General features: G+C 41.7%; 2 protein-coding genes across 2 annotated transcripts; both read left to right on the top strand.

Annotated features, from left to right (window-relative positions):
- The first annotated feature begins 7,327 nt into the window (after window positions 1–7,327).
- LOC120781793 lies at window positions 7,328–8,154 on the top strand. The gene is made up of 2 exons (XM_040114017.1): window positions 7,328–7,354; window positions 7,681–8,154. The coding sequence occupies exons 1-2, from the start codon at window positions 7,328–7,330 to the stop codon at window positions 8,152–8,154; spliced, it is 501 nt and encodes a 166-aa protein (XP_039969951.1).
- Window positions 8,155–8,369: 215 nt separating this feature from the next.
- LOC120781792 lies at window positions 8,370–9,220 on the top strand. The gene is made up of 2 exons (XM_040114016.1): window positions 8,370–8,902; window positions 9,001–9,220. The coding sequence occupies exons 1-2, from the start codon at window positions 8,370–8,372 to the stop codon at window positions 9,218–9,220; spliced, it is 753 nt and encodes a 250-aa protein (XP_039969950.1).
- The last annotated feature ends 1,189 nt before the right edge of the window (window positions 9,221–10,409 follow it).

The following is a 10,409-nucleotide window of genomic DNA, read 5'->3' as shown; positions in this document are numbered from 1 at the left end:
AGCAAAAATACATGCATGTTACATTCTCGCTAAGACCAGAAACGTGTCAGATAGTTAAAATAAACAATGTTCTAGTACCCCAAGCGAATAAAGTAACTTTTCTTGGGATTCACCTAGACAGAAGACTTACGTGGAGAAAACACATAGCGAGTAAAATAACTTGCATGAAGATAAGACCTGCAAATTTAAATTGGCTATTAAATAAAAACTCCAAACTTAGCCTAGACAACAAAGTGCTTTTATATAATGGGGTCATAGAGCCGATTTGCAACCAACATTGATATAATACAAACGTTCCAATCTAAAATGCTTAGAACAATCACGGGTGCACCATGGTACATGCATAATTAAAACATTCATAAAGATCTTGATATTCCTATGGTAAAGAAGGAGATAGAGAATAGCAGCATGAGATATACTTTAGAAAGAAGTGATCTACCAGCCTACTAGTGAGCAATGTTCTACCCAAAAAGCTCAACCACATTCTTGAGCTTCTTTAGTTTTAAATAAATTTAAGATTTGAATACTTATTGTTAGGCTTTACCAAGCAGATCCAATAAATAAAGATATATTGAAAAAAAAACACTGTTGGATACATTATTTCCAAAATTAAGTGAACTCTTTGGACCAATTCCTTGGATTTTTCACAAGACCTATTCACAACGCTCGAATTTATTCAAGTCAAAACGTTAATGTCATGACTTGGCCACCATATTCTCCAGATCTTATCGTAGTTGAAGATTTTTGTGGAAAACATTAACTGCAGCTATTCAACCTGCTTGGAGCGAGATGTCCTTTGATTGATTCTCTGCTTCATTCTATGAAGGACCGGTTATATGAAGTTATTACTAATAAATCAAGTATTAACACGAACTTAAAATTTAAGTTAAAAAATATATACTTTTCTTATGAAAAATTTTAAAGCCTAAGTTCGTCTGTCTCATGACCAAGAAACATGCACCCTTTTTGAGTAGCTTTAAGAAAATGTTTGAAAAATTCAATTTTGTTAAGTTTGAATAATCATTTGAATATTTGGGGTACTCACAACCCGTCGTAAAGCAACATAAAATCGTAAAATTATAAATTTTTACACTTGTTTAAAAAAATTGTTGTTGGATTTCATACAAAAATGAGTTTACACATTTAGAATTCTCAATGCTATGTTTTCGAATCGTTATAACTTATAACTTTATGAAACTTGTGAAAACCCTAATTATATTTAAAGTATCATTAAGTACACTATGTTTTTCATGTCAACTTTTTTTCAATCATCATTAAAATAATAAATATTAAACAATTGTAGTGCAAGTAAACGTACGTTTAACCTAGAGACCAGCAGTCTACAAGTTATAGGGCGTAAACCAACTTTTTCTAAGAAAACATTTTATACTCTTGCAACTTGGATGAATCAAAGCCAGGGAAATACCTTGAGGTGTAAAACGTCACGTAAAAAATTCCCCCAATAAAAATGAAACAACAGCATCGGAAGAGAAACCCTCCTTTGAAGACGACCGTGGCAAACGCATTAAAGATAACGACTTAAGGGCATGCACCTCGAATGTCCGGCAACTTAATTAGGAAGGTGCCGCTACCCAGCTGGTTGATGTGTTCGTAAAAGTAAAGGCTGACATCACCGCCGTCTAATAAGTGCGCATCAAAGCGAAGTTTTTCAACATGTCGCAGATTTTCGGGCACGCACCGACGGAAGAGAAGGACGATGTGACCGAAGATGCTTTCTATGAGCGCTTGGAGCGCACCTATGAGAGCTGCCCCACCACTATTTCAAAATTGTGATTGGCGACTTTAACGCGAGGGTGGGCAAAGAAGGTATCTTTGCATAACGGTCGGGAAATTCATGAAGAGGACTGAGTGGTGCCAGTTTAAAATGTTACGTAAGGTACCTCCAGGGGAGAAAAACTCTTGAGGAAACCGTGAGGATTGCGAGAAACAGGGTCAGAAGATACGTAAGGGCGGAAATACCGCATCCAGATTTGGATCAGCGGACCAGTCAAAGCTACTCCAATTCATAGAACTGGAGGAGCGTCGGCTTCTCCGACGTCACTATCATTCCATAGGGTGTATTTCAAAGGCGAGATGCTGCGGGTTGACTGCAAGGATAAGCAAAGTGCTAACTGCCTACAAGGGATCGCTCCCAAGCTGGTGGGCAGTGAAGGTCCGCTCATGCACTGTATGACGGATTCCTCCCCACATGTGCAGGAAAACCGGACAAGTTTGCTCTGGAGCTCATGGCAGAACAGAGGGATTAAACTTCGGCCTGGCGAGTAGTCGAGAACAAAGTGGGAATTCCAGATGGATATTTAACTTGTTTGGACGACAAATACTACAAATTCATCCAGAAGGAGGGCTGCCGTCTAAATTACCGGTTTATCTCGGTAGTCATAAAGCTCTACAAGCCGAGGGCTACCGAGAAGAGCGGTACGTACGAAAAGATACAGGTTGACAACAACTGCAGAAGCCACAGTGGAAGTCCCGGCTATGAAGTCAGTCGTTGAAGAAGGGGCGCTACCCTCCACGCAAGAGCTCCTAAGGGGACTTCAAGACCTAGATGACAACGCGGGGGACGGTGCAGATGAGGACCAGTTCCTCATAGAACCAATACTATAGTGCTCGCAGGTGTAGAGGTTGCCCAGGTGAACCTCCATCCCGCGGGGTTAGCATCCGCTGTCATCGCGAGCAGGTTCTCGTCGGATAACCTGGGCAACCTGCTCATATAGGGTCAACAAAGCAGAGGTTAAGAGCCTCAAAATGGACTCCAGGAGACACACATACTGCGCCTTCAGAGGTTGTACAGGACCTAGTGGAGTATTGCCGAAAGAACAGATTGCCTCTGATCCTGGGGTGTGATGCAATTCACGAGGTAAGTCTTTCCTTGAATTTATTATTAGTAATAATCTAAGTATGGAGAATGCACGGTGCGAACCTACATTCATCGCTAATAAGAGAAAGGAAGTGCTGGAAATCATGCTGAGTAACCGGGCGGGACTGATCTCACAGTGGAGGGTGTCTTCAGAAAGTAGGAAAATTGTAGGAATTTCCGTGAAAACGTCTTCTCAATAACAGAGGTAGCATAACTGAAAAAAACTCTGGCTAAAGGTAAGACGGACACAGTTCTAGTGACGGAATTTATACGTCCAGTGCGAAGAAGAGAGCTACGGCACTCTTGCGTGCGCATTTCCCGGAGACAATTAAGGAAGACCTGTCGTCGAACATAAGCCATCTTGCCTAGTTTGGGAAGTCGTGGAGAAACTGTTTACTACGGACTTAATCAGGTGAACTACGGCTTCATTCCCTAAATTCAAGTTCCCGGGGGTCGACGTCATCTTTTCAGCACTTCTGCAGCGAGGAGAGCAGGTTCTACTACCCTACCTTGTTCAGCTGATGAGAGACAGCCTGGCCCTGTGGTATATCCCTGAACCATGGAGAACAGCGAAGGTGATCTTTTAACCGAAAGTGGGAAGGAAGGACTACTCACTGGCTATATCTTTTAGACCGATTAGTCTAATTTCCTTCCCACCAAACAGTATGGAAAATACCGTGGACCACGAAATAAGGACCGATACGCCGATAACGTCACCCCTACATGCGAACTAGCACGCTTACAGAGCAGGCAGATCGACCAATACTATTATGTGCCAGCTAACCTCCAAGATACAGAGCTGGATGGAAACTGGGGAAAAGTGTTATGCGTCTTCCTAGACATCGAAGGTGCATTTGACAACACGTTTCATACGAACGTAGCAAGGGCACTGGAGAAAAATAATGTAGCATCACCGGTGCGCAGATGGATAGAAACAGTACTGCGCACCAGAATAGCTGAGACCACAGTAAGAGATACCAGTATTCGTCTCGACACTACAAGGGGCTGCCCATAGGGAGGAGGGCTATCCCCTGTGCTGTTGAACCTCGTCGAGGACTTGTGTTGCTAACTAACAATGGAATCCGCTGGCAAGGATATGCAGGCGACATTGTTATCATAGCTAGAGGTAAATTTGAGGACATTCTCTGCGATATCGTTCAAAGGGAACTATTCCTGGCCAAGAGATGGGGCAGAAGTGTTAAACTAAACACGAACCCCTTGAAGATGACCATCGTCCCATTTACGAAGCGCATGTCTCTGCCTTGCTTCAGGAACCTAACACTCGGAGGCAGAGAGATAGAGACGACTGGTCTCTCAGCAGTAATCCTAAATGGAGCGATTCCGCTCTATAGCTACTGCTTAGAAACTGTACAATCAAGTGGTACACCAACGGGTCGAACACGAAGAAATGTAGGAATGTATAGAACAACTAAATAGTCTTTCAGAACGTAACCAAGTGCACCTTATTTGTGTGTCAGGTCAAAAAGCAATAGCCGGTAATGAATTGTGTGATGAGCTTACAAGCTCCGCAGCATCCAGCAACATGGTAGGACCCGAACATTTCCTTGTGGTTGGTTCCTACACCATAAAAGAGCTGCTCCGGAATGATGAAGCAGTAGATAGGGGAAGGCAATGCAAAATCTCCTAGACATGGCGCCATGTCCAGTTGCTAATGAGTGGATACAACCTCAAAAAGTTTAAATTGAATATATTAACATGGGCCTAGCTTCTTGTGCAAATAACTTTCTGGTTCTGCGATTAAGAGTTTGAAACACCAGACCAGGGGTTAATGGCCTGCACAGCAGTCTTTTGGCGCCGGATTTAGGCCCTTGGATCCATGTTTCCAAATAGACATTTCATTAACACCTAGCAGTATGTTGGAACGTATCAATTTGCTGGGGCTAGTTAAGACGCTGCGACTTAGGAGAGGGCACATTAGAACCCAAGTCGCGGTGCAATCCTCACTTACTTATCTAATCTCATCTAACCGAAGATTTCGAGACCGGAGCATACTCTTGTAGAACCCCAAGAGGTGTTCTAGTGACTGATGCCCACAGCATACTAAAATGATGGAGGGAGAACTTCTCAAACTTGCTGGATGGCAGTGAAAGTATAATGCCAGGAGAACACGATTCGATCGATGCCGATAGAGCAGGCGTTTCAATGCCCGACCATGAAAAAATTCGAATAGCAATTACAAAGCGGTGGGGCCAGATGAATTGCTCGCAGAGCTTTTCAAACACGGCAGCGAAGAACTAAGAAGTAGCATGCATGAGATTCTTTGTGGAATATGGTTGGACGAAAACATGCCCGAGGACTGGAATTTAAGTCTGCTCTGCCCAATCCACAAAAAGGGAGGCCCTACAATCTTTGTCAACTACCTTGGGATAAGCTTCCTCAATATCGCGTATAAGATTCTATCGAGCGTATTTTGTGAAAGATTAAAGCCCACCGTCAACAAACTGTTTGGATCTTATCAGTGTTGCTTTTTGCCTGGAGAATCAACAACTGACCAGATATTCACCATTCGTCTGAATTTGGAATCCCCACAAAACTAATACGGCTATATACATATACTAACGTTGAGCAATACCAAAAACTCCGTCAGGATTGGGAAGGACCTCTCCGAGCCGTTCGATACCAAACGAGGTTTCAGACAACATGACTCCCTTTTGTGTCACTTCTTCAACCTACTTCTGGAGAAACTAATTCGAGCTGCAGAACTAAATATAGAAGGTAGCATCTTCTATAAGAGGGCACGGCTGCTGGCGTACGCCAATGATATTGAAATCATTGGCCACAACAACGGCGTCGGTAGTTTAGCTTTCTCCAGAATGGATAAGGAAGCAAAGCAAATGGGTCTGGTGATGAACGATGGCAAGACGAAATGTCTCCTGTCATCAAACAAACAGTCCTCGCACTTGCGACTAGGCTTCCACATCACTGTTGACAGTCATAACTTCGAAGTTGTAGATAATTTCGGACGGAAGGACGCTATCTACCTTATGCTTAGGTAATACGTACAACCGTTAGGTACACAAAACTATTATAATCTATAGCAACAGGTTACAAGAATATAATGACATAATAGTTTAAGTTCCTCTCTTCCGGAAATGGAAAACTGTATTTATAAGTAGACGAAATTTAATAGAGCTCTAGTGATGGGCGATATTCTTACGTTTGGTAAAAATGTCAAAAATTCGAATTCATCTGTAAATATTTTCATGTTTATATCGTTTATCACACAGCCATATTGAAAATTTGGCACAATTCCGATTCCTTTGGCGCCCGATCTGAAGATACGTTGGAAAGAGGAAGTCCTCCTGATTAAAAAATGTATGGGGTTATATATTCGATTCTGATATATATTCGACTTTAAAGTTAAAAAATTCCAGAAACTCGAACATTTCAACAAGTAATTTTACTACATTTAACACATTTTATGCACATTTTTCACTTCAAAATCATTTACTTAAACTGTAAGTATTTATAAAAAAATCACAATTTACACTTTTTGAAGGTTTTATAGACAAGAAATCTATAAAAGAAAGAAGGATTAAAAGAAATCATTTATGTGCTAAAAATTATAAGAAAATGGAACGCTACCATATGATAATAAGCGAATATGAGCAAATAGCTGAAATTTATCTTTTTTCGCTATAATTCCTCTTTCTTTATTTAGCAATCCTAGTTCTAATAAAAACAAGTGTCTATAAATTATATTTCAAATTTAAATATTTGATAATATTTCGTAATATTTTCTTATTTAAATATAATAAACTACTAAGTAATATTAAATAATAATATTACGTAATAAAATAATAAAATACTTAGGTTTTTAAAGGAGTACTACGCAAAAGTACTTCAGTCACCCCGATATGATATTAATTTTAAAATATTATGATAGAGTTTTACTTATTTGAGTTTATTATATAATTCATAAATGACATTTTATGCATACATATACATTAGGGTGTTTTTTTTTTTTGAACTATTAATTTTTTTCAATCCCGTCACAAAATTTCCTTGGAAACACACTAAAAAAAATTCCCTGAAAATTTTAGCAATTAATATTAACATTAATAACTGGACCAAGGCATGTAAAAATTTTCCACAGAAAATACACAACAATTTTTTATCTTTAAATTCCAACAGATCAGAGGTGTTTTATATCATCTTTGGCAACCCCAAAGTAATGTGGCAACCCCAAATGCAACTCTGCAAAAAGCATAGATATGGCAACCCAAAAACTGGATAAGCTGTCAGCTTGACGAACCGCCATCTTTCCTTCTTCTTGGCGCATCATCCCGACTGCTAGCACGCTTCATCATTTTCGCTCTCCATTTCATTTTCATTTTCAATCATCAACTTTGTCAGTATTTTCTATTTTAATAAATCTAAAATTATTGTCGACATCCCACATATTTGTGACCCCGACGTGATCGAAAAATGACGGAAGAAGAAGCGGTAAATCAGGTAATACAAAATTGCAGCATCGGGGCCAATTGGCAGAGGACATCCAAATCCGCAACGTGGAAGTGGCCAAAGTTCCATCAGGATCTCACCATTCTGGCACGCAAAGCCAGAACTGTGGATGGCGCAGGTCGAGTCACAATTCATCGCTGCAGGTATAACGAGCGACAAAACAAAGTACCACACCGTCGAGGCCGCGATCGAAAGCAATGTGCTAGCTCAAATAAGCGACATAATTCTTAATCCACCGAACAGTGAACTGTATACCACGCTAAAAAATCGTATAATAACACAATTCGCGGACTCGGAGCAAAAACGTGTAAAAAAAGCTACTGCAGGAACAAGAGCTTGGTGATATGCGTCCATCACAGCTCTTGCGCGAAATGCAAAGTCTAGCCGGAAGCGAGATGAACGATAATATACTAAAGCCCATTTGGATGAGTAGGTTACCTTCCAACATGCGGCTAATAATTTCCATTAGCAACGAACCGCTCGACAAAGTTGCCCTGCTCGCGGACAAAATATGTAAGGTTAGCGACACCCCACACGTACACGTGGTCGAAACTCCAGATACAGCAACACGCAATCAATCCAGCATCGAGCAGCAGCTAGCCGAAATCACGAAAGAGATAGAATCAATAAAGGCGAACATAAATCGTCGATCTAGAAGTCGCAGCAGAAGCCGTCCTCCGTCACGTTCCGGTATGCAAAACAACAATTCGAATGGTTTGTGCTGGTACCATCACAAATTTGGTAACGATGCCAAAAAATGTCGTAGCCCTTGCGTGAAAAAGTTAAACTAACTAGTCTGTCGTCAATGGCGGTCGACGACAGGCTCAACGACAAAAACCGCCGCTTAATCATTCGAGATAAAAAATCCGCAATAAACTTCCTCATCGACACGGGAGCTGAAGTCAGCGTAATTCCACCGATGCAACAACAACGTAGATGCCCGTACAAAAACAACTACCTCTACGCAGCAAACAGGTCCACTATAAAAACTTACGGCGAAAAGACTATGTTCCTCAATCCGGGTCTACGCCGCCAATATTCCTGGAATTTCATCATTGCCGATGTGTCACAAGCCATCATCGGAGCTGATTTTCTATCGCATTTCAAATTAGCAGTCAACCTACGACAACGCAAACTCATCGACGACGTCACAAACACCAGTAAACTGTGTTCAATATCAACAAATAAAATGGTAGTTTCCAATTTATCTTACACCAAAGATTATCAGCCGTTCCACGATTTGTTGAGGGAATTCGAAGACATCACGATGGATAATAAGTCTACAGTCAAAAAACCACAACACTTTGTCACGCACCATATCGTCACCAAAGGACCACCAGTCTTCTCTAAACCGAGACGCTTATCTCCCGAGAAGTTAGAAGCCGCAAAAGCCGAGATACAACTCTTGCTGAACGCAGGCATCTGTCGTCCATCGTGCAGCCCATGGGCAAGCCCGCTGCACATGACAAAGAAGAAAAACGGCGAATGGAGGCCTTGTGGGGATTTCAGGCGACTAAACGTCGTCACCGAGCCTGACAGGTACCCCCTGCCACACCTGCACGATTTCACATACCAAAGACTGCAATTACAACGCCATTCGGCATGTTTGAATTTCCGTGCATGTGGTTTGGTTTGAGGAATGCCAGTCAAACGTTCCAAAGATTTATGGATCACATCTTCCGTGAATACGACTTCGCCTGGCCATACCTCGATCATATTTTGATATCATCGAAGGATATGAATCAACATCGTCATCATCTACAGTTAGAATTTAAAAAGCTACGCGAGTACGGCCTTGTTATCAACCGTTTGAAATGCACACTTGATCAGCCGCAAGTTGAATTTTTAGGTTTCTAAATAAACAGCAGTGGAATTTCACCCCCAGAAAAACGAGTACGGGCAATTAAAAATTTCAACCTACCTTCGAGAGTATGTGATTCGCGACGCTTTCTCGGTATGGTAAACTTTTTTCGCAGATTCTTGCCTTGCGCCGCAGAAAGGCAAATGACATTATTCAACCTCATAAAAGGGAACAAGAAAAACAACACATCACCAGTTGATTGGACAGTTGAAGCAGAGGAGGCATTTCAACAATGCAAAAACGACTTATGCAAAGCAACTTTACTCGCTTACCCAAAACACAGGGCATAACTCAGTTTGACGGTTGATGCATCTGGAGCTGCGGTAGGAGCTGTACTACAACAACACGACAACGACCAGTGGCAACCACTAGGTTTTTATTCCGAACGCCTTACTGAAACACAAACAAGATACAGCACTTACGATCGTGAACTATTAGCGGCATACAAAGCAGTCAAATATTTTCAACATATGCTAGAAGGAAGAGAATTTTTCATCCTCACCGACCACAAGCCATTGCAGTACGTGCCCCAGCAAAAGCTTGAAAAGGCATATCCGCGTCAAATGCGTCATTCGGAATTTATCGCACAATTCACAACAGACATTCGGTACATTCCCGGAAGAGAGAACGTAGTAGCTGACGCCATTCATACTCCAAGCACCATCGACTTCGCCAAACTTGCGGAGAGTCAAAAGTCTGACTCAGAACTCAAAAACTTACAAAACTCGAATACCAGCCTATCAATCAAACCTTTCACGATTCCAGGCACCGCTGTAGACATTTTTTGTGACGTAAGCACCAGCCAAGTCCGACCGTACTCAACTCCTTCGTTTCGTAGAACAGCTTTCGACTCCATACATAACATGGCACACCGGCGCCGCTAAAACAACTAAATTGATTGCAGAAAAATTTGTATGGCCGAGTCTCAGAAAAGATTGCCGCTTATGGTCCAGGCAGTGCATCCCGTGCCAAAGAGCTAAGGTGCAGCGCCACAACAGAGCACCGTTGTCGACATTCACGTTATAAATATGGATATCGTCGGACCATTACCACCTTGCTAGGGTTATCGATACTGTTTGACAATAGTCGCTCGTTATTCCCGATGGTTAGAGGCACTCTCGCTCGCAGACATGACGACAGAGACCATTGCTTTCAATATCTACACGCACTGGATCGCTAGATTTG

This window comes from Bactrocera tryoni, unplaced genomic scaffold (genome assembly GCF_016617805.1).
Source record: "Bactrocera tryoni isolate S06 unplaced genomic scaffold, CSIRO_BtryS06_freeze2 scaffold_7, whole genome shotgun sequence".
NCBI classification, from domain to species: Eukaryota; Metazoa; Arthropoda; class Insecta; order Diptera; family Tephritidae; genus Bactrocera; species Bactrocera tryoni.
The sequence above is the reverse complement of the archived record's forward strand: the minus strand, read 5'-3'. Positions and strand labels throughout refer to the sequence as shown.